This window comes from Pelobates fuscus, chromosome 4 (genome assembly GCF_036172605.1).
Source record: "Pelobates fuscus isolate aPelFus1 chromosome 4, aPelFus1.pri, whole genome shotgun sequence".
Lineage (NCBI taxonomy): Eukaryota > Metazoa > Chordata > Amphibia > Anura > Pelobatidae > Pelobates > Pelobates fuscus.
In genome coordinates, this window is record NC_086320.1 from 178334652 (window position 1) to 178358451 (window position 23800).

General features: G+C 38.5%; 1 protein-coding gene across 2 annotated transcripts in view; it reads left to right on the forward strand.

The window, feature by feature from the left end:
- PIGN (phosphatidylinositol glycan anchor biosynthesis class N) overlaps positions 1-23800 on the forward strand; it is a 360977-nt gene that overhangs the window by 180758 nt on the left and 156419 nt on the right. For both annotated transcript variants that reach the window (XM_063450558.1, XM_063450559.1), the window contains one exon: positions 1030-1141. In XM_063450558.1, the coding sequence (XP_063306628.1) occupies positions 1030-1141 (112 nt within the window). The remainder of the gene's footprint in view (positions 1-1029; positions 1142-23800) is intronic.

Sequence of the window (23800 nt, forward strand, 5' to 3'; positions counted from 1 at the left end):
CTCTGAGAAGCAGCATTGTTGTATGTGGTCCAGTTCAATTACTGTGGCAATGAATTATAACTTTGTTTGAAAGACATAATAATAAAAAAAAAAAACCATAAAAAAAAATCTGCACTATTACTTTGCCTAAAAGTTCAGGTAAAACAATAGAAATATATTACTGGACTGACTTGTGTTCCTTATAATGATTACGTCACTGGTACTGCTATGTGCTGGCTGTTCTGTGGTTCTAGATTAGTTTTATATTCCCCTTGTTCCATGAAGCTTTAATGCAGCAATCATAACATACAGTGCAGTCACATCTATGCACTGAACAGTTGAATTATTGGTCTATGTTTTGTCATGCTCTGTGGTTCTGTCGGCTTTCTAATCAAAACAAAAATAAAATCAATATCCGTGTGCCTAAGTGAGGAATAGAATGCAGAAACACGACCAAAGCCTTATAGTTAGCATTGCCTGGAGAATGCAGACAGCAAGCAGATCGAATGTGTAACCATAAAATCAGGATTGGTACAAAACTGGAGGCTTTCCTTTTTATTTCCTTTTTTTTTTCATTTCATCTGTAAGTGGCTTAATTATCTGTAGCTTCAAGATAACAATTAATGTATCGTAGATCTAGATAAATCTCCCCAAAAATAACAATAACAGAAAGGAAACATTGTAAATGGCACTCCAGAAATCAGCGAAACTGGTGTGGGTGGTCCTAATGCTTAATATTACAAGTGTGGTAAAGAGTACATTGATGTACAGCAGTGGAGTATGAATAAACTATTGATGAAGATGATGATAATTGTATTGTATGACTGTCCAAAACTGTTGATTAAACCTAAGAACATCTTTACTTTACAGGAAATCACATTGTGTTCTTGTTTCTTCTTGAGAGAACTTGTCTGCTTTACTTACTGTGTTTAAAATGTTTAACTTTCATATTTAAGACTCAAGAACTTGATTGTAGAGCAAATAATATTCATAATCTGGGAACAATTATTTTACATAAAGCAATTCATGCCGCTTTCTCTTTATTTTCAGCATCTGTGCCGGATTTGCTTCTCTTTGTATTTCCTTGACCTCAATATGGTATCTTCGGAAAAGCAAAGACAGAAAATTTGGAGACCAGAATTTGGCTTTGAACATCTGCCAGGTTAGTAAAATTCTAACAGACGGAAATCTTGTAACCGCTAATCTGGTTTGTAGGAAGCATCAAACCTTTGGTGGATTTGAAGATCCTGGATGTCTTCATGCAAAGTGTGTGGACATTCAGTATCGTTTCATGGAGTTAAACACCGTAAAACAACAGGAACCGGCTCTAGAGGCAGTCTTAATGCTGCAATAAGAACACATGCATTCTGAACTAATAATCCAAAATTTTTTGGTCTGATATCTCTTAGAAGAATACACTAATTGGGAAACATAAAAATATAGACTAAAATATTGCACATGCTTTGTAAGTATCACATTTATCCTATAATTAACACTGATACTTAATGTCCACATGCCATTGCTGTTTTGTACATTTGGGGGCTCAGTCTGAGCTTGTGCTTAGACTCGCCTATCTAATGATAACTGAGTCTCCTTAGTGTCAGCTGTGATCAGATTACTTGCCACCACACTGATAGGGTGGTGTACCAATGCTACAGGTACATTACTTGACACTTTTTTTTTTTTTTTTTTAACCAGCAAGGAAACACTTTTACACAAATATACAAACTTAAATAAAGCAAAACAAGTTTGAAAAGTATGTAATAAATGTTTATGAACACAGTATAAACTTTGCCAGTTTACTTTCTCTGGCACACCTCTGAGCTAGGTGAGTTTCTTCAGCCTTCCCTCTGTCTCTTACGTTACCATTTCCCTGCCTTTTTTCTCTCCTACTCCCTTTCACGTGAATGGTGTAGTACTAGTTCACATGAACCCATGTACTGGCTATGTGACTTTTGCAAACAGAGCAGCTAAAGTGCTAAGAGCCAGGGAAACAATGGTGAAAAACTGATTCTCCGCATCTTTGCATACAGAAAAGAAAGAGCAAGTGTAATAATTGATAATAAATAATATATATATATATATATATATATATATATATATAATGTGCACACAGACACACAACATTTACACAAATGTATCCAAACAGTCCTCATTTATAAAATTATGTGATTTCCTGCCTGCAGAATGAGATTGCAGCATACTCCAGCACAACAATCTTAAATGCTGTCAATGGGTATGGTGACACAAAGATTTATGGTAAACTTGATTATTGATATGCCTAACTCTTTCCCTTGTGTTTTGAAAGGGTTTTTCATTACCATGGAAAATATCCTACGATCATCCACCACTGTTGTTTTTCATGGGTGTCTAGACCTTATTGTGTGTCGAGAGCCTGTGGCTGCTCACTGTTAAGAAAAACAACAACGCATTCCCCCCCTCCTGAGCCCCCACCCGCGACGTGCGAGTGGGGGCTTTTAAACTAAAGGTGGGACCTATTGCCCCCCCTGGCCCCCACCCCTGAGCGGCGGGTGGGGGCCCTTAATACCAATAAGGGAGGGAGCTATTGTCCCCCCCGGCCCCTACCCCTGAGCGATGGGTCGGGGCCCTAAATATCAATAAGGGGGGATCTACTGGCCCCCACCCTTGAACGGTGGGTGGGGGTCATAAATAAGAATTGGGGGGTCCTACTGTCTTCCCCGCCGGCCCCCACCCCTGCGTGGCGGGTGGGGCCCTAAATAACAATAAGGGAGGGGGACCTACTGTCCGGCCCCCACCCCTGCGTTGCAGGTGGGGGCCCTAAATAAAAATTTAACCCCCCAGGTGACTTGGGGTCCTCAAAGTGCTCTGTGTCATTTTAAACAGCGTGGGAAAGTTATTTGGAATTTTTCCACGCTGTGTAATTTGACTCATAACACTCTGATTGGTTACTTAATCCACAAATCAGAGTGCTCTGTGTCATTTTACACAGCGTGGGATAATTCCAAAGAACTTTCCCACGCTGTGTAAAATGACACAGAGCACTCTGATTGGTGGATTTCAAGCGATTCAAGTGATTTCCCTATTCCCTATTTGTTTGCAGGGCACTTGTCCTGCTCTTATCCCCATTTTACTTCCTTTTGCAGCCTTCTAGCCCTTTCCAGGACTTTTTAAGAGAAATTTTTTACTTCAATGGGGTTCGGGTTCGGGGTCAAGTTCGAGCCCGAACCCAGACTTTTTTTCACAGTTCGGCCGAATCCGAACATCCAGGTATCCGCTCAACTCTAATCAACAGCAAAAAACAAATGTGAGGAAAGCTGAACTTGATGGACGCAAGTCTCTTTTCAGCTTTGTAACTATGTAACTATGTAACATTATTCACAAATTAATTATAAAAATATAATTTATTGTGACGACAATAATAATATGTAACATGCGTGATAATATCAGTGAATATTTAGGTATAACATATGTATATATGTATATACACATAGGTATATACAATATGGCAGTGATTTAAACACAATATAGACAGCGAAATAGCAAGTTATATTGACGTTTGTATGCAGTTTTCAACAAGATTTACAACAGGACACATTACTTTGAAATCAACTTAACACAAAACACAGCATCTCACAGCAGCACAGCGTGCCGACAGTCATATCACACTGAATTAACTCTTTCACTGCTGGCTACAATTCTCATAGGCAAGATATCCTATTATATTGCAATTTTACAAATAAAATATTTCTCATACCAGATCATTTACCATTCCTATGTCCATCCAATAAGAATAATTCTAACCAGATTTTACGTTTGCAGAATTTTAACTTCCTAATTAAGGTTTACTATTTCTAAATTACATTATTATTATTATTATTATTATTTTATTATTTATACAGCGCCATCAGATTCCGTAGCGCTGTACAAAGGGTGGACTAACAGACATTTAATTGTAACCAGACAACTCGACGTACAGGAATAGAGAGGTGAAGGGCCCTGCTCAATGAGCTTACATTCTAGAGGGAGTGGGGTATAGTGACACAAAGAGTAAAAGTAGGGGTATGAAGTAAGATGTTAGAAAAGTATTCGCTGAGGGCTTGGTAGGTAATTTTTGACAGTTGCAGGAGATGAGTCATGGAGGGTGGGGGATGAAAACCTGCTAACCGTTTAATTGATATGCTTTCTTGAAGAAGTAAGTTTTCAATGATTTTTTGAATGAGTGGAGACTGCGTGAAATTCTCACCAAGAGAACAAATATAGGTAGACAGAGTGATAAACAGCGCCCTATAAAGTGAATATACAGTGCTGATAGTGCAAACAGAGGTATATATACTTATATATCTGATGACATCTGTGACTCCAAAGTATCTTGAAAAAAACAGAAAAAAATATACACAAATAGTGCAATATGTAGCAGCAATATTTACTGTAGGTAAAGTGTGTAAAGTGCGCACTCACAATTGATTGAGGTACGGAGAGCTCTGCTGATAATCGCCTGGACGGTACAATCCCCGTCTGTGGATATATATGGATCTGCAGTTCTTATCCTCCAGTATATATGGGGAGACACAATAGAAAACATTATGGTGTAGTATGCACAAGCATAAATAAAAAGAATAAAAAGATGGTATCCTACTTACAATATCCAGAGCATGACTTGCTCTGGTATGGAGAGCGTTGGTGGTATTATCCCCACCCAGGATATGCAGGATACACCAGGAACGTAGATGATTCTCTTTTTATTATTTTATATATATATATATATATATATATATATATATATATATATATATGTGTATATATATATAATAAAAAGAGAATATCTCTTTAAAACTATAGGTTTTCTATTGTGTCTCCCCATATATACTGGAGGATAAGAACCATAAGGTTTTCTATTGTGTCTCCCCATTTTTACTGGAGGATAAGAACCATAAGGTTTTCTATTGTGTCTCCCCATATATACTGGAGGATAAGAACCATAAGGTTTTCTATTGTGTCTCCCCATATATACTGGAGAATAAGAACTGCAGATCCATATATATCCACAGATGGGGATTGTACCGTCCAGGCGATTATCCGCAGAGCTCTCCGTACCTCAATCAATTGTGAGTGCGCACTTTACACACTTTACCTACATTAAATATTTGTGTATATTTTTTCTGTTTTTTTCAAGATACTTTGGAGTCACAGATGTCATCAGATATATAAGTATATATACCTCTGTTTGCACTATCAGCATTGTATATTCGCTCATCAGATATTGAGTCTCCATGTACTCCTGCCCCATGTAGGGTATAGGAATCGGAATGTATCAATGACCAGTGTGTAATCTGACTATGTCCTAAAGCCAATGGACAAGTTAGAGACATTTGGTGAGGTAGTTTTATCGACTATACACATATCTATACGTATGAGAGGTGTACTGGGGAAAATAACTTGTAGTCCCTTTCAGATGGATATAAGCTGCGCCAAGGGTCGTATAGGTCATGTTTGTGTAAGAGTGTGGATAATTTGTGGCTGTCGGAGATGGCCAGGTGGGTCGTTTTTTTTTTTTTTTTTGCCTTGAGTCAGTTTGATGTCTATGGTCTAGTGTACTGTTAAAGTCCCTGCATACTATGGTGTGGCCTTTATGTAGCATAGATATCCTATTCAGCACCCTGGCTAGAAAGGAAGGTTGGGAGTTATTTGTTGCATATACTGAGGCAATAGTGATTTGAATCCCATTAAGAGTTCCCACCACAATCCGCAATCTTCCCATGTCATCTTTGTATATAGTTTCCTGTTGAAATATCCAGTCTGAAACAATATGGTTACCCCTTTTGATTTGTGTTGGGAGAGGGCATGGAAGATTTGAGGATAGTGGGTCGGTTTAAAAGCAGTGGGGGGTTCATCGAGAAGCATTTAAATTGGTGGGCCATAGTGAATGTAGGTTAATAGTTATGTTGTGAGATTTGGTTAAAGAACAGGAAGTATGTGCAGCGCCTAAATAGTCCTCATAGGGATATAAAAAGGAAAAAAAGGGAAATACGATGGTGTAGTATTTTAAAAATGAGATTTGTGTAGAGAAGATAAAAAATGTCCACTCACACTTTTTCCACGAAGAACTACTTACACCTATATGGATATATATATATATATATATATATATATATATATATGTATATGTATATATATATCTCCACGAAGAACAACTACTTACACCTATATCCTTGATTGGGGATCATACTCTATCCTTGGAGCCATATCTACGGCTCCATAACATGTGAGTGCACATTTTTATCTATACCTATTCCTGCTTCATATCCCTTAATACTACACCATATACAATTCTTGTATCTTCTAATTTTTATGAGGATGCCTCCCTACAACTACGACAATAAGAAGAATCAACCCTGCACTTAATCTTTAGGCGAGGATCATTTCGCCCAGGCGCATAAGTAGGAGCTGTAGTTAAGCTCCAGAAAAGTGTGAGTGACCATTTTTTAGTTTGAAAATACTACACTATTGTATTTCCCTTTTTTCTATTTTGTATGCCTATGAGGAGTATTTAGGCACTGCACCTACCTCCTGTTCTTTAACCAGCTTTCAATCGGAAGAGAGAGACTCCACACTTGGTGTTTTAGCTGCCATTGGACAGTAATTATTTTACTTGAGCGCTGAATTATCTTTTTTACGTTGTGAAATTTGCAAACTCCCGACTGAGCCTGGTCAAACGGTCTGTGCCTGCCAGTCTGACCAGTGTACTAAACCAGTAAATGGGGAGTAGGCTGTTAATAATAAGAGAGTACACCTTTGCTGGAGATTTGAGGCAGGGGGCAAACGAGTAGAACAAAAGGAAAGTAAAGAAAGTATGTACATAAACTGTTGACATGGAGAGTGTGGAGTGGGATGCATTGCAGAGCAGTTAGGCTCACAGTCCAGTGTGCATCCCATGGGGAGGTCGTGTAGAGCGAACCTCGGCCCAGAACAAAATATTGTGTGCATTGTATATTACACAAACCGTCTGCTTCATTGCCGGGGGGAGAGTTTACTATGGATGACGTCCTATTCAACGAGCCTGTCTCCATATTTGCCTTTACCTGTGGCTTAATGGTTAACTTTTGTATCATAAGGAAAGGTTTTTTTAAAGTTTTTTTTTTTTTTTTAACCATTTTAACATATTTCTCAAGGTATGTCTATAGATTCGTGGGTCACTATTAGGCAGCCCATCAAGTAGATCTGTCACACCCAGCTTATTGTTTGGGTGTACCTCTACCCTCTTGGCCTGTCTTGGCCATTTTAAATGGCCTATAGTAAATTTTGCAATAAAACATCAGTACTATGCAACTCTAACATCAACATTTTAAGCTGTGAGAATAGTTTGTAAGATACCAGACCCAGAGACTTCTGAAAAAGCAGGGTTATTGGGTTTGGGTGGTTTGGTGTGGAGGGTCTTCATCTGTGTGGAGGCAAGTAGGTTTTCTTATGGAAGACAAGTGTACGTAGTTGTTGCCTTTTCACCTGCTTGTAGAGAGATACAGTCCCTGTTATTTATAGATGTTCCCTGGGCTGTACATCACGCTTGAAGCCAGATTTTTTTTAATCGTAGCTCAAATCTTCTCCGGTTATGGGATAGTTCGCAGGGTGGTAAGTCGATGAACTTAGATGTGGAGCGAAGTAGATCGCTAACGCGATGACGATCCTGTCATCTTCCATTCTGTTTTGATTTTTTGGGGAGGGGGTATGTTGATGCAGCAGAGTTGGAATTTGGTGTATGCCACAGGCCCCATTCTTTGAGTGTGGTAGTCTGCCTTCTGGGTCCACAATAATATTCATCTTGCTGTTGCGCCCGATAATTCGTTTTGTGAGATATCCCCAGTGGTAGGGTATTTTGTGGTTGCGTAGGGTTTTTGTGATAGTGGAAAGCTCTCTCCCTCTGGCCATTGTGAGGGCTGAGAGGTCTGCAAATATGGATATTCCTTCACATGGTACTGGCACTGCGGTTACTTTTCTGGCCTCGGTGAAAAGGGCCTCTTTAGATTTATAGTAGTGAAAACTGACTGTTATGTCTTGTGGCTTCTCTGCTGTAAAGCGTGGTGGTCTCAGCTCTATCCAATGACCAAGCCTTTTCATCTAAGTTAGGGACCAGAGCTGAGCACATGGCTGTTATGTAGGATGGAATCTGCTCAGTCGTGACGGAATGCTGCGGAACCACACATTGTTTCAGCACGACCTATCTTCTAGGTCAGCCATCATGTGCCACAGTTTTTTGTTTTTTTTTTTCGCTTGTGGAGCTGGTCCTTGACCTTGTTGTGGGCCATGCAAAGTTCCTCTGTCTTTTTTTCTATGTGGTCTGTGCGATCCCCAATCTCCGCCAGCTTTTTATGTATATCGGACAGGGTTCTGGTAAAGACCTTCTTGATAGTAGCTCTCAGCTCTTGGAGCATTTGTTTCAGGTATTCTTTTGTTATATGGCCATCTCCCATGGTGTCTTGAGTGAAGATCTTGTTCCGATGGGCCTTCTGAGGCAGAGAGAGGGCTTCGGAGTCTGCGTCATCTTGAGCATGCTTGTGTCTGTCTCTTTTATTGTGCTGGAATGGATCCGTAAGCTTCCGTTGTTTCAATGGAGATATGGTGATGCCTTGATAGTTTTTGCTTTTTTGTTGTTGTTTATATTGCTTTTGCTTTTGGCTCAATGCTTTTGGCTCAATGTGGAACGGAGCTCTCACTTCATGTGTCCGATCAGGCTTGGACACGTCCCCCATGTTAAGCTCCTTTAACCTTTCCTGGTAAGTTTATCCTGCAATCCATCAACCAGTTTAGTAGCCCTTCTCTGAACTCTTTCCAAAGTATCAATATCCTTCTGACGATGCAGTCTCCAGTACTGTGTTTAATACTCCAAGTGAGGTCTCACCAGTGTTCTGTACAATGGCATGACTTCTCTCTTGTACTGCTAATACCTCTCCCTAAACAACCAAGAATTCTGCTAGCATTTCCTGCTGCTCTATTACATTGTCTGCCTACCTTTAAGTCATCTGAAATAATTACCCCTAAATCCCTTTCCTCAGATGTTTAGGTTATTTGGGACATCTGTCTATGAAACCGCTTTTGAGCCAATTGGCCAATTACTTTTGATCCCTGAAAAAGAGGGGGCTACATATTAAAGAGCTGTTATCTCTACACTCTTTCAATTTAGTTTTGATTTCCCCCAAATTAAGCCCATATTTATTATTTAACTGTGAATTTAATTTATTTTGGTAAACAGCTAAAATAACAAAAGTAGTATCAGTGTCCAAATATATTCAGACCTAAATGTGTGATATTGCAATGAAAGCTTAAAGGGAAATCACCGACTTGTGGAAGTCAACTTCAAATTTGATTTTATAGAGGGCCTTTATGAACATTTTCAAAGGATGCAGAATTAGAGATGGGGCCATTGATTGTAATCACAAACGAAGTTTAAAAAAACAAAACAACAAAAATAAGTTAGTGCACTTTTAACTATGCAACTTCTGTTTGCGAAGGAAGCAATAATATCCTTGTCACTTGTGTAGCTTGTAGAGATTAGCTCTTTGGCTGGTTGTCTATTAAAGGACCACTATAGTGCCAGGAAAACATACTCGTTTTCCTGGCACTATAGTGCCCTGAGGGTGCCCCCACCCTTAGGGTCCCCCTCCCGCCGGGCTCTGTTGTGAGGAAGGGGTTAAACTTACCTCTTTCTCCAGCGCTGGGCGGGGAGCTCTCCTCCTCCTCTCCGCCTCCAATCCTCCCTTTCGGCTGAATGCGCATGCGCGGCAAGAGCTGCGTGCACATTCAGCCGGTCTCATAGGAAAGCATTTACAATGCTTTCCTATGGACACTTGCGTGCTCTCACTGTGATTTTCACAGTGAGAATCACGCAAGCGCCTCTAGCGGCTGTCAGTGAGACAGCCACTAGAGGATTTGGAGGCTGGATTAACCCATTTATAAACATAGCAGTTTATCTGAAACTGCTATGTTTATAATAAAAAGGGTTAATCCTAGAGGGACCTGGCACCCAGACCACTTCATTAAGCTGAAGTGGTCTGGGTGCCTAGAGTGGTCCTTTAATATCTAAATCGTCCAGCACACTTTTACGTTTATATGAGAAAGGACATCCAGAAAATTTAATGTCTGAAAAAGAGCTTATAACAACTGAAGTGGAGACTTTTTACATGGCATATAGGTCCAATATGATCTAGAAGAAAACCATAAAATGCAAATTCTGACTTTGTATGCCTTAAATAAGGCGTGCTTGAAATGCAGAAATTAAGATTTGGTTGAATGTAGATGTTGTGCTCACATCTAGAAGCTTGTTTATTTACTTTGTCCTATGAATAAACATGTATCCCTTGTCCAAAACATATTTTGGTGTCAGACGACCGTAACTATGATAATGTGAATTATACTGTAATTGAGCAGAGAATATTAAAGAATCGTATTAATCATTCACCCATAGCAATCTTTTTTTGAATGATAGCTGACCTTTCTCTCACTGTTTATCCTGGCATTTTGAACTATTGTCTCAGGACAGGAGGTTCTGTATTATGAATCCTGTACCTTTGGGGAGTTGAAAAATAAATTATCCCTTTATTGGATGGCAAGCATTGGGTTAAGATTTTACAAAAAAAAAGTAGATTAGTGGAATGATGCATCATCTAGAAATGGTGTCATGTATTTTCCTCTGAGAAATAGAAGGGCTAAGTTTATTAATTGCTTTTAAACTACTGCAGCTGCTGTAAAGGTTCCCATGAAATCATACATGAAATAGATTGACTTCTGGAGAATCCTCTGTGGACATGACCTGAAATTCCAATTTTAGCATACAGTGTGCAGATTGCAACCAGAGGCGATGTCTTTTTCTTAATTCATGCTCTGCATGTGCAAAACCAATAATTTAAAGGATCAATCAAATGAACAAAGTGAAGGTTACTTAAAGGACCACTCTAGGCACCCAGACCACTTCAGCTTAATGAGGTGGTCTGGGTGCCAGGTCCTTCTAGGGTTAACCCATTTTTTCATAAACATAGCAGTTTCAGAGAAACTGCTATGTTTATGAATGGGTTAAGCCTTCCCCCTATGTCCTCTAGTGGCTGTCTTATTGACAGCCGCTAGAGGCGCTTGCGTGCTTCTCACTGTGATTTTCACAGTGAGAGCACGCCAGCGTCCATAGGAAAGCATTATGAATGCTTTCCTATGTGACCGGCTGAATGCGCACGCAGCTCTTGCCGCGCGTGCGCATTCAGCCGACGGGGAGGAGAAGAGGAGGATCGGAGGAGGAGAGCAGGAGGAGATCTCTCCGCCCAGCGCTGGAAAAAGTTAAGATTTAACCCCTTTCCCCTTTCCAGAGCCGGGCGGGAGGGGGTCCCTGAGGGTGGGGGCACCCTCAGGGCACTCTAGTGCCAGGAAAACGAGTATGCTTTCCTGGCACTAGAGTGGTCCTTTAACCCATCATTTTCATTGGTCTAAATAGAAAGTAGAATATAAATTTTGAAAAATATTTTGACATGGCATTTGACTACAATTTAAAACATTTAGCTTTATAATATATAAGTTAAATGTGCAATCTTAATGATGATGATGTCAGCAGGCAGTGGGCAGGTCTAAAGGAAACAGGGACAAAGCCAGAAGCTTCAGGCTTGAATACAAGTAAGATTTTACTATTTTTAGGGTGGCATGAGGGATACAGGGGGGCTAGATGTTGGTTTTAAGGTCAGGTGAATGGGTAATGATCCTATTGATATAGATATATATATATATATATATCTCTATATATATATATATATATATATATATATATATATATATATATATCTCTATTTATATATATATATATATATATATATATATATATATATATATATATATATATATATATATATATATATATATATTACTGTTCTGCACCACCTACATATAACATGTACTCTGAGGGGTCCTTCTTAGGCACAGAAACCTGAGAATTCGTGTTTCCACAACTATCAGAGAGTTCCCAGGTTGACATGCAAATAAGCATAGGCAGGCATCATGTTTCAGACTTTATGCAGCTTTTATGCAGGTACCCTTAGCAATAGACACTTTTACATTTGTAGACAGCGCGTTTAAAAAAGAAAAACCAAAACCAGCATAGGCTATGATCCAAAAGTATCAATGACCAGAACAAAACCATGGAATGTAGTTTCGACTTTGTGGGTCTCATCAGGTTCTGGTCAGGAAGCTGAAGAAAATATAGTTGGGTACCAAAAAGATTGTGGTGAGATCTGTAATGTGATACCAGTCTGTGCTCATTCTGGAGGTACACAACTCACATCACAGAAAGCCAGTGCCTGGGGAGCATTCACCTTTACCGTTACCACCAAACTAACATCTGAACTGCTGATTTCGGGACGCCGAGAACAGCATAAGGTCTGCACCCAGTACTTTCTGAATTAATTAGTAGGCATATCATAACGAAGCCTTATTATTATTCATTTAAAGATATCTGGAGTTTGTTTTAATTCCAATTTTATTTTATGTGAAACTTTTTATATTGACACTTAGCTTTCAGCTAAGATTCAGCTAAGATTCTAATAAAGTCAGTTTATTTTAAAATACAAAGGATTCCTTTTTGCAGTGAAATAGTAAATTACTAATTTACCCCTTTTTTTTCTTTGCATCTTTATATCTATTTGAGCATGGAGTAACACCATCAAAGAAAATACCGGGAACAAATGGACTTGCACAGACCATTATTGGACTTTATTATTTAGTCTGTTGCATTTATTATATGAGTAATTTCACTGACTTTTTATTTGTGTTTTTTCTCTAGAGGTAAAGGGTATACTTTTCATCTATGTGCTCATTTTCATGTCAAGCTGGGAGATCTGGGATAGTTGTGGAAACATGATTCTCTATGCCCATGAAGGACCTCTCAAGGTTCAATTTGATATATGCAGATGATGCATAGCAGTAATTTTTTTGTATTTGTAATTTGGGAGCTGCACCATTCTTGCTCTAACCACAATCTTTTTGGTACCTAGCAATAGACTTCAACTTCCTGACCAGAACCGGCTAGAGTGTTATTATAACTCTCTAGATTGGTGAGCCCCCTTTAATTAACCAAATGAAAGTGTTTACTTACCTAATTTCCCTTGGCGTACCAGTCTTGCTTCTGTCGATTAGCATCCACTGGCTGAGATCATCAGTACTTATGATCTCAGTCAATTAAATGCTTCCCAATAGGGTAACATTAGAAGACAAGTTCACAAGCACAGCAATTCAATGCAAGTCTTTGACCATCGGTCCGGCAATCTTTGCAGAATCTTAACCAAAAAGTCCTTCTAGGTGGCTTTAGGCAACAATGTCAACACTGCCTTTTATCATAATAGGCAGTGTTTACATTGAAGAGAATGCAGGAATAGGATCTTTGCCCCAGAACCATTAGGCTATACTGATGATGTGCATTTCATAGCTTTTTAGATCACATTCATGCAGTGATTTCCTTTACTGACAAAACTAATTAGTTTTGCTAAAAAAAAAGAAAAAGGTTGTACCTTTAGCTATTCTTCCTATTTTTACAAAGCTCTTATTAGTTGTATTCAGAGTTCATACTCCACTCGGCCAATGAGAGATCAATGTAAACTAAGCTGCTGGCATTATTCTGCCCCACAGCCAATCATTGTCCTTCTATTATTTTAACCCTTTCCCATGGTATTATACAGAATAAAGATGACTGTAATAGACTTCAAAAATGTAAGAGCTTTGAACAGGATGAAATGAATATGAGGCCAAAACCTATTAACTGCATTTACGCTATGTCGGTGCCCAGAGTGTTCCTTTGAGTCAGGAGAGTGTGCATATAGAGGAAGACACAAAAGTTAAAAGTAAGAAATGTAAACTCTTCCAGCTTGTTGAAAAGTGACAAATCTTAGTCACCAAAACCCCACTCCTAAATACCCTCTTTCTTATCATGTCTTGTTTGCACCGATTGATGTTGTTAAGTATTGTGCTATTTAGCCAATAAAATTAATTGTCTCAGATTCTTGAAATATACCCATCTAGGCTATGTCACCCAAGGGCAATGCACACGATAAAACACCTTAATCCACAGACACCACCTATTCATCCAGATATTGAAAGTTATAACTTTAAAAGTTATAGTGTAATATACTAAAGTAAGAAATCAAGGTGAATTCACGGTCACAATAGTTGAACTGTGGAAAAAAAATAAGTCAGCAATGCTTTCTATTAGGTTACTATCGCCTTAAAGCGACTCTATAGTCTACATATAAAAGCAAGAAAGACAGGTCCCCCAGCCTTCCTTCTTGCTTTTATATGTACTTTCAAATATAAAAAAGCATTTTCGATGCTTTTTTATATTAAAAACTTACCTCCGTTCCAGCGCCGAGCTCCCAGCCATGCCGCGCCCCCTTTTTCGTCAAAATGACGAAATTGCGGGGCCCAATAGGACGCTTCTCTGAGAGAAGCGTCATTTCTCCCTTGTGCGCATGCGCGACTTCCCCGCACATGCGCACAGACTTCAGAGGGCGGCATTCATGCCGCCCTCTGAAGTCCTGAGCACACTACCGTGCATGCGCGCGGTGTGCGCGGCCGCGAGCTGAGCTGACTGACAGCTCAGCTCGCGTTTTTTGCCCGCCCCCTCTCCTCTCTGACAGGATGGAGAGAGAAGGCACGCACACAGTGCCTTCTCTCTCCTGCACACGTCAGACGTATCTTAATACGTCTGATGTGTACAGGCCCTTTTTAGGGCCCTTCATGATATGAAGTCCCTCTGGTGGCCGTCTGAGTGACGGCCACTGGAGGTATTCCTATCAATCAATGTAAACACTGTATTTTCTCTGAAAATACAGTGTTTACATTAGATTGCCTGCAGGGAGCTATAGATCTCACCTGAACAAATACATTAAGCTGTAGTTGTTCAGGTGACTATAGTGTCCCTTTAAATTTGAAATTCACTTTGAATCCAATTTGAATTTTCACTTTAGAAAATAACCCGTTCAGTTTAACCTTCATAAACTATATGAATAACTCATCCCCTTCTGTATTTAATTTACCTGGCAAAAAGACATGCTTTGGATTTCTGCCTTTCCTCTGTGCGTATTATTACCTATTCTTTTGCATGTGTCGCTAAAGAATAAAATATGACTTTGTACCACTGAACTGAATGCATATTTGGTAAGACAAAATGTGGTTCCCTCATTGGGCATTGAATATCATACACAGAACTTCTAGGACAAATCCAGAGTTCCTAAGTTTGTACACATTAATAAACATACACTCTTCGGCAACAAAATAGACTGGCACGCTAGACGTAAATATTACTTTTTCTCATTCTTCGTTTCATTTATCCTTTGCCTTAAATTTTTTGCCAACAGCCTTATCTAGTAATAAAAAACATAGAGACATAGAATGTGACGGCAGATAAGAACCATTCGGCCCATCTAGTCTGCCCAATTTTCTAAATACTTTCATTAGTCTCTGGTCTTATCTTATAGTTAGGATAGCCTTATGCCTATCCCACGCATGCTTAAACTCCTTTACTGTGTTAACCTCTACCACTTCAGCTGTAAGGCTATTCCATGCATCCACTACCCTCTCAGTAAAGTAATACTTCCTGATATTATTTTTAAACCTTTGTCCCTCTAATTTAAGAATATGTCCTCTTGTTGTGGTAGTTTTTCTTCTTTTAAATATGGTCTCCTCCTTTATTGTGTTGATTCCTTTTATGTATTTAAATGTTTCTATCATATCCCCCCTGTCTCATCTTTCCTCCAAGCTATACATGTTAAGATCCTTTAACCTTTCCTGGTAAGTTTTATCCTGCAATCCATGAACCAGTTTAGTAGCCCTTCTCTGAATTCTCTCTAAGGTATCAATATCCTTCTGAAGATACAGTCTCCAGTACTGCGTACAATACTCCAAGTGAGGTCTCACCAGTGTTCTGTACAATGGCATGAGCACTTTCTACTGCTAATACCTCTCCCTATACAACCAAGCATTCTGCTAGTATTTCCTGCTGCTCTATTACATTGTCTGCCTACCTTTAAGTCATCAGAAATAATCACCCCTAAATCCCTTTCCTCAGATGTTGAGGTTAGGACTCTATCAAATATTCTGTACACTGCCCTTGGGTTTTTACGTCCATGATGCATTATCTTGCACTTATCCACATTAAATGTCAGTTGCCACAACTCTGACCATTTTTCTAGTTTACCTAAATCATTAGCCATTTGGCTTATCCCTCCTGGAACATCAACCCTGTTATATATCTTAGTATCATCCGCAAAAAGACATACCTTACCATCAAGACCTTCTGCAATATCACTAATAAAAATATTAAAGAGAATGGGTCCAAGTACAGATCCCCGAGGTACCCCACTGGTGACAAGCCCAAGCTTTGAATATACTCCATTGACTACAACCCTCTGTTGCCTGTCACTCAGCCACTGCCTCACCCATTCAACAATATTGGAATCCAAACTTAATTGATAAATAGTGGTGATTTTGTATTTTTTTTCAGAAGTGCTAAATATACTTCACAGAAATATAAAGACATGTCTGGAATTGTCTTCTAGTGGAAGTGGAGGAGGAAAATACAGTAGAGCAATGAAGTGCACATAAGTTAAAATGTATAACGTTTCCATATTTTCTGTGATTATTGCAGTTTATTGATAAGCCTTCTATGTGCAACAGTGTCAAAAGCCTTACTGAAATCTAGGTAAGCAATGTCTACTGCACCACCCTGATCTATAATTTTAGTTACCCAATCAAAAAAATCAATAAGATTAGTTTGGCATGATCTCCCTGAAGTAAACCCATGTTGTCTCTGATCTTGAAATCCATGTGTTTTTAGATGTTCAACAATCATATCCTTTAACATGGTTTCCATAACTTTCCCCACTACTGAAGTAAGGCTTACTGGCCTATAGTTACCCGACTCCTCCCTATTACCTTTCATGTGAATGGGCACAACATTCGCCAACTTCCAATCTTCTGGGACTACTCCTGTTATCAATGATTGGTTAAATAAATCTGTTAATGGTTTTGCTAGTACACCACTAAGCTCTTTTAATAGCTTTGGGTGTATTCCATCAGATCCCATTGACTTATTTGTCTTTACTTTTGACAGTTGAAATAGAACCTCTTCCTCTGTAAACGCACATGTAACAAAGAACTCATTTATCCCTCTCCTTCATTTTCATCTGTAAATACCGAACAAAAATATTCATTGAGGCAGTCAGCTAGACCTTTATCCTCTTCTACATACCTTCCTTCTTTTGTTTTTAATCTAACTAATCCTTGTTTTACTTTTCTTTTCTCATTTATGTATCTAAAAAAAGTTGTGTCCCCCTTTTTTACTGACAGTGCTATTTTCTCTTCTGTGTGTGATTTGGAAGCTCTTATAACTTGCTTAGCCTCTTTCTGCCTAATCTTATAAATCATTCTGTCTTCCTCACTCTGTTTTTTTTTTTTATAATTACTAAATGCTAACTTTTTGTTTTTTACTATTTTGGCCACATCTGCGGAATACCACAGTGGTTTCTTGAATTTTTTGCTTTTACTGACAAGCCTAATGCAATTTTCTGTTGTATTCAGTAGTGCAACTTTGAAATAATCCCATTTCTCTTGGACGCCATTTAAATTGCTCCAGTCTGATAGTGACTCCTTTACACATATTCTAATTTTAGAAAATTCTGTTTTGCTAAAGTCTAAAACTTTTATTTTTGTGTGGTATGACTCAGTCACTGTTCCTATATTAAACCACACTGATTGATGATCACTGGATCCTAAACTTTCACCTACAGTAATATCGGATACCAAATCTCCATTTGTTAACACTAAATCTAGTATGGCCTCTTTACGAGTTGGCTCCTCATTGACGTGTTTTAGAGACAATCCCAGTAGGGAGTTTAGAATATGTGTGCTCCTGGCACAAGCAGCTATTTTTTTTCCAATTCACATCAGGAAGATTAAAGTCACCTATGATGATAACTTCCCCCTTCATTGTCATTCTAGCTATTTCCTCAACTAGTAGATTATCTAACTCTTTAATTTGTCCTGGGGCCCTATAAATCACACCTACACAAATTACTGTGTGACTACCAAATTCTAACGTAACCCAAACGGACTCTATGTTCACCTCACTAACTTCTATTAGGCTAGATTTTATGCTATCCTTCACATACAGGGCCACCCCTCCCCCTCCACTGCGATCTATCAACCATAGTCTTTATCTTTTCATCTCCAACCCTTCGACCCATATATTTGTCATCCCCTCTCTTTTCACATTCCTTAACTAGTTTGTGTTTTCATTCCCCCCAAATATCATGGTGAAGGGTTATTGTTCATGGAAACAGCCAGTCAGGATAGTAATATGCCCTATCACGCAAAACTCAGGTCAAAGGCAGGAAAATGAACGGACAGTAACATATTAATGGTCCTCAGTGTTGGTCAGGGTTCATTTTGTTATAGAAAAAGTATACAAGCCAAAAACTAAAAGGCAATAGGATAGAAAGAGAAATTAGCCGGAATTCAAGGAATACAGAGGTACTCAATAAGGAAAACTAGCCAAGGTCACATACCAGGAAATCAAACCACAAAAGAACGCACTACTGGGTAACCAAATGGAACCAACAACAGGGCAATGTTATTTTGATGGTGAGGGTTTCAAATGGAGTAGGATGAACCTCATTGGTCTGTGTCAAATTTCCTGTACTGAAATATACGTGCATGGTGTCACAAATAATACATCCAAGCACGCATTTGAATTGATGCAGTGAGAAAAGCGCCATGTAATGATGCAGGATCATACCATCCAGCATCACATGATGAGGTGGTAAAGTGATGTACGGAAGGCGGTACAAAAACCAGGTACGATAACACAAAGTATATGATGCTTTACGCAAATTGTCACTTCCTCGTGTTCCAGCATTCTTAATATTTCTGTCCTCCCTATTACACAAACTTTCTTGACTTTTGTAGTGGTTGATTTTTGAACGGTTAACACACATCTTTATGCTCCTCCCATACCGAGCACCAACATTGTGCATATGTTTTGGATAGTCTCCATTATTAAACTGCCAATTAATCCACTCAACACCATTGCAATGGTTGTAAAAAATAAAATAAAATGGTTGACAGGCACACACCTACAATCTACATGGTTAGACCAGTTGGACCATTATGTTGTACATTCATACTTTTGTTATACAGTTCTTGATTTCAGTTTGTTCTAATGGCATTATTTATTGAGCGGGCTATAAAAAAGAGAATGTATGGGTCCCTGCGCAATGCTTTGCAACCTGTCACACACTGGAAAAAAAACAAAACACCACAAACATTTAACAGGGTTACTAGATACAAATATTTATTTCTTTCTTTCTTTCTTTGAACTATGACATTGGAGAGAGAAAAACAAAACACGTTAACGAATGACAAAAAAAACCAAACATTTTTAGCCATGAATATGCACAATGTATTTATTTTTTCTACTTACACGTGAGTACATAATACCAATATGTATTATTTATTCATGTTCTAATACTTATTGGAGTGCTGTCATTATGATTAAAAAATAAATATGTAAGAAAGATCAGCATCTTCGCATTCTTCAATAAAAATCTAATTGTCCTGGGATTATGGCTTTTGTAGAACACACTAATTGTAATTGCTATTATGAATATCATTTTTCACAGTTTCAATGATTTATAGAACATATATATTAAAATGTGTTGTTTTGATATGTTAAGTCTCAGGGTACAGTGAAGCATTAGGTTAGATAAAGAAGATTAAATGTCTACCGCTTATTTTGCTTAGTATGGCTAGCCAGCCTGAAGAAGCCAGTAGAACTGGCTTTAAATCAATTTTATTTGTCACAGCTGGTAATTTTTTTACTAAACCTAGGCACTGCATAGCAGTGTGAACCAAATTGTGGCTACATTCAGCTCTGTGGATGGTTAAGGATTAATGTAGAAAAATGGTCACAGTTGTAGCAACTGACATTTAATGTGGATAAGTGCAAGATAATGCATCTTGGACGTAAAAACCCAAGGGCAGAGTACAGAATATTTGATGGAGTCCTAACCTCAACATCTGAAGAAAGGGATTTAGGGGTGATTATTTCTGATGACTTAAAGGTAGGCAGACAATGTAATAGAGCAGCAGGAAATGCCATCAGAATGCTTGGTTGTATAGGTAGAGGTATTAGCAGTAGAAAGATGGAAGTGCTCATGCCATTGTACAGAACACTTGTGAGACCTCACTTGGCGTATTGTACGCAGTACTAGAGACCGTATCTCCAGAAGGATATTGATACTTTAGAGAGAGTTCAGAGAAAGGCTACTAAACTGGTTCATAGATTGCAGGATAAAACTTACAAGGAAAGGTTAGAGCAACTTAACATGTATAGCTTGGAGGAAAGACAAGACAGGGGTGATATGATAGAAACATTTAAATACATAAAAGGAATCAACACAATAAAGGAGGAGACCATATTTAAAAGAAGAAAAACTACCACAACAAGAGGACATATTCTTAAATAAGAGGGGCAAAGGTTTAAAAATTTCAGGCAGTATTACTTTACTGAGACGGTAGTGGATGCATGGAATAGCCTACTAGCTGAAGCGGTAGAGGTTAACACAGTAAAGGAGTTTAAGCATGCGTGGGATAGGCATAAGGCTATCCTACCTATAAGATAAGGCCAGGGACTAATAAAAATATTTAGAAAATTGGGAAGACTAGATGGGCCGAATGGTTCCTATCTGCCGTCACATTCTAGGTTTCTTTGTTTTTAACTAAGGTTGTGTCTCAGCATTAGCCCTTTTTAGTTAAAGGGACACTACAGCCACCAGAACCACCACAGCTTAATATAATGGTTCTGGTATCTACAGCATGTCTCTGCAGGCTGAGCAATGAAAAACATTGCCTTTTCTTTGAACATTACTGCCACTCAGACGGCTTCCTATCTCAGTGCTGCACTATGGGCAGCATCTACTTCCAGTGTCTCCACAATCTGCATGGAGACGTTCAGCATAGTGATGCGTTGATTCAATGGATCTCTATAAAGAAATGCTGAATAGCGCAGCATGTCTTTTTGCCATGCATGTGCAATAGCCTTGGAAAGCATTGGCTTGACTGAGATTGTCCAGATTGATGATCTCAGCCATGGAGGCAAGGCAATCCAAGGCAAGACCAGCACACAGATGGAGAAAAGGTAAGTATAGTAAAGCTACATTTTACGGAGCGGGCTGGGAACCTAAACTGGTACTTCAGCATGATAGTGTTAGGAATACATGTTTGTATTCCTAAAACTATAGTGTTACTATAAAGCAGTTTAATGTGGTGGATTTAAGTTGGTGAAAAATTGATGTTATGGGCTGACATTGAACAGTTTCAGTTTACACTTGGGTATACTGCTATTATATCTTCATTAACAACATGCTTTTTTAATGTGATTTCCTGATTATAGTTCTTTCAGTTCATCCCTTAATTACCAAGGTGAGCTGCAAAGGGACAAGCACGCAGTAAGGTCACTGGAAAGATGAAATTAATTCAGTGCCACAGGAGTAATCAAAGTATAGCTCTCTTAGTTTTGTTCATACATTCTGGTATGTAGTTTTATTTTCCATATTTTCCAATGAATGGATTTGACATGTTGACTGTATTAATATATATACGAGTCCCATAGCTCATACCATGATGTACTGGTTAATTGCTAACAAGCTATAGCATATGTTTAACTAGAAATTTACATATCTAAAAAGCTACAGGAAGGAATCATTATCTTATATTGAAGCAGTTGTAGATAAGCCAATGAATACGACCCCTTTCTATGGTGCTAGGATCGTGTCTGCCGTGGCCACTGCCAGAACTGGGTAAAGGAGGGGGTACATTAGAAAGTGATGAGGAAGGTAGAATGGGCAGGCTCCTGGGTTTGTTGGAAGATATCAGATCTGTGCAGCTGACTTCAAAATTAGCTTTTATCCAGTTATAAGTGGTTATATCAACAAGATAAATTACTTTAGTAAATATTAAATTTTGCAAATGCTTTTTGCAATCATCATAGCAGTTATATTATTCTATTGACATGAGTAAAGTTATAATAATTTTTTTTTTATTTTTAAATACCAACTCTAATGTATTACCAGATTGTATTTATTTATTTTTAAAATTTTTGTTGATGTTCAGGGTACAGGGACAATAGAATTAGGTATTTTGAGTACATCGGTGAGGCAGTACATGTATAGTCTGGGTATCTCCTGTCTTTGTGCATGATACATACAAATGTTTTCAAAACCTAAATGAGATGTACTCTCTGTTGCCGCTGCTTCCCAGTGCTGGTACGTCATACTGTGTTGTAGCCATAGAAATCAAGTTAGTGTGTATTCTCTTATTTTTTAATTTTTATTAATGTACCTATGTCACAGCTTTTGGGAGCCGAATGTGTCATGTGTATTTTGTTTCATCCATGTAACTCATATAAGCTTGTCTTGCATGCAATTTTCCAATGAGTTTATCGTGTGTCAGAAATTAAGCTCCCTGTATCTGGCTACTGGATACAAGTTTGCATTGTCCCTAACTTTTGTGCTTAAGCCATTCAAATAAGTCTATTGTCTCAGTTCCTTGTGTGGCCTGACCAGTCTCCTGTCTTCATTGTATGGTTCTGTACTGTTAGAAGAGTAATCTCACTAGCAATCCCGAGCATCTGATTTTAATATAACTTAACGGAACATATACTCACGTATAGTGATGTAGGATTGTTGAGGGGTATATTTAATGGAAAAGTGAAGGGTAGAAAGGAAAACTATATACAAAGTGGGTAACTCACAGGCTGCAAACCTCATGCTATGATCATGCTTGTGAAATACAGCAGTGCTCATCTGCTTCTTATGAGCGCTGGGTTGTATTACTGTGTTACCATCTTAATCTTTAGATAAATATACACAGAGTCATAAAAACTACCAGCTCTATTAGACTACAAGATTATAAATACTTGTTAAATGTTTTGACCTCTTCCATACTCCCATACTGTTGAAGTTAGATCTCAGTGGCTATAGGTGGGGACTGCTGACCAACATGAAGCGGCTCACATATATTTGTTTTGTGGTGGCTGTCTTGGCTGGTTCCAAGGAGCTCAGAACATTAGCAGAATAAGACGTACATGAGGGAATATAACTTCATATATTTGCTAGGTATTGTCTAGTATGAAGTGTAAATAAAAGTAACCTATGTAAAACTTGAGACACAACGTTTCTTGTTAGAGTCCCATTAACTAGAACATTAAATCTTCCTGCTCAATATGAAATCCATGCATGCCAGCAGTCTGGAAGCCGGCAGTACAGCCATGATTCTGGCACTTTTTCTTTTCTTGTGTCCATCTTCTAGGACCTCCAGAGAAAAATCCCCATAAAACACCACTCAAGTGCATTATTAATTGTGACTGCCTTTTCCAGGCCATTTCAATAGGAGAGCCATTCAGCTGTACTCTGCACATGGACATCTGTGATTGTCTGCTTGGCAGGGCTTCCTGTCATCCTCGAGCATTGGCATTCTCACAGAAAATATGGAAACGTTATACATTTTAACTTATGTGCACTTCATTGCTCTACTGTATTTTCCTCCTCCACTTCCACTAGAAGACGATTCCAGACATGTCTTTATATTTCTGTGAAGTATATTTAGCACTTCTGAAAAAAAATACAAAATCACCACTATTTATCAAATAGGTCTATAGAAATCTTTTAATTTTCTGCTGATATGTATTTTATCTTGCATTACATTTTGAACCTAATATATATAGTTAAGGGAGTGGCATCATTATGCAGGAGTTTTGTTTTATGTTTTT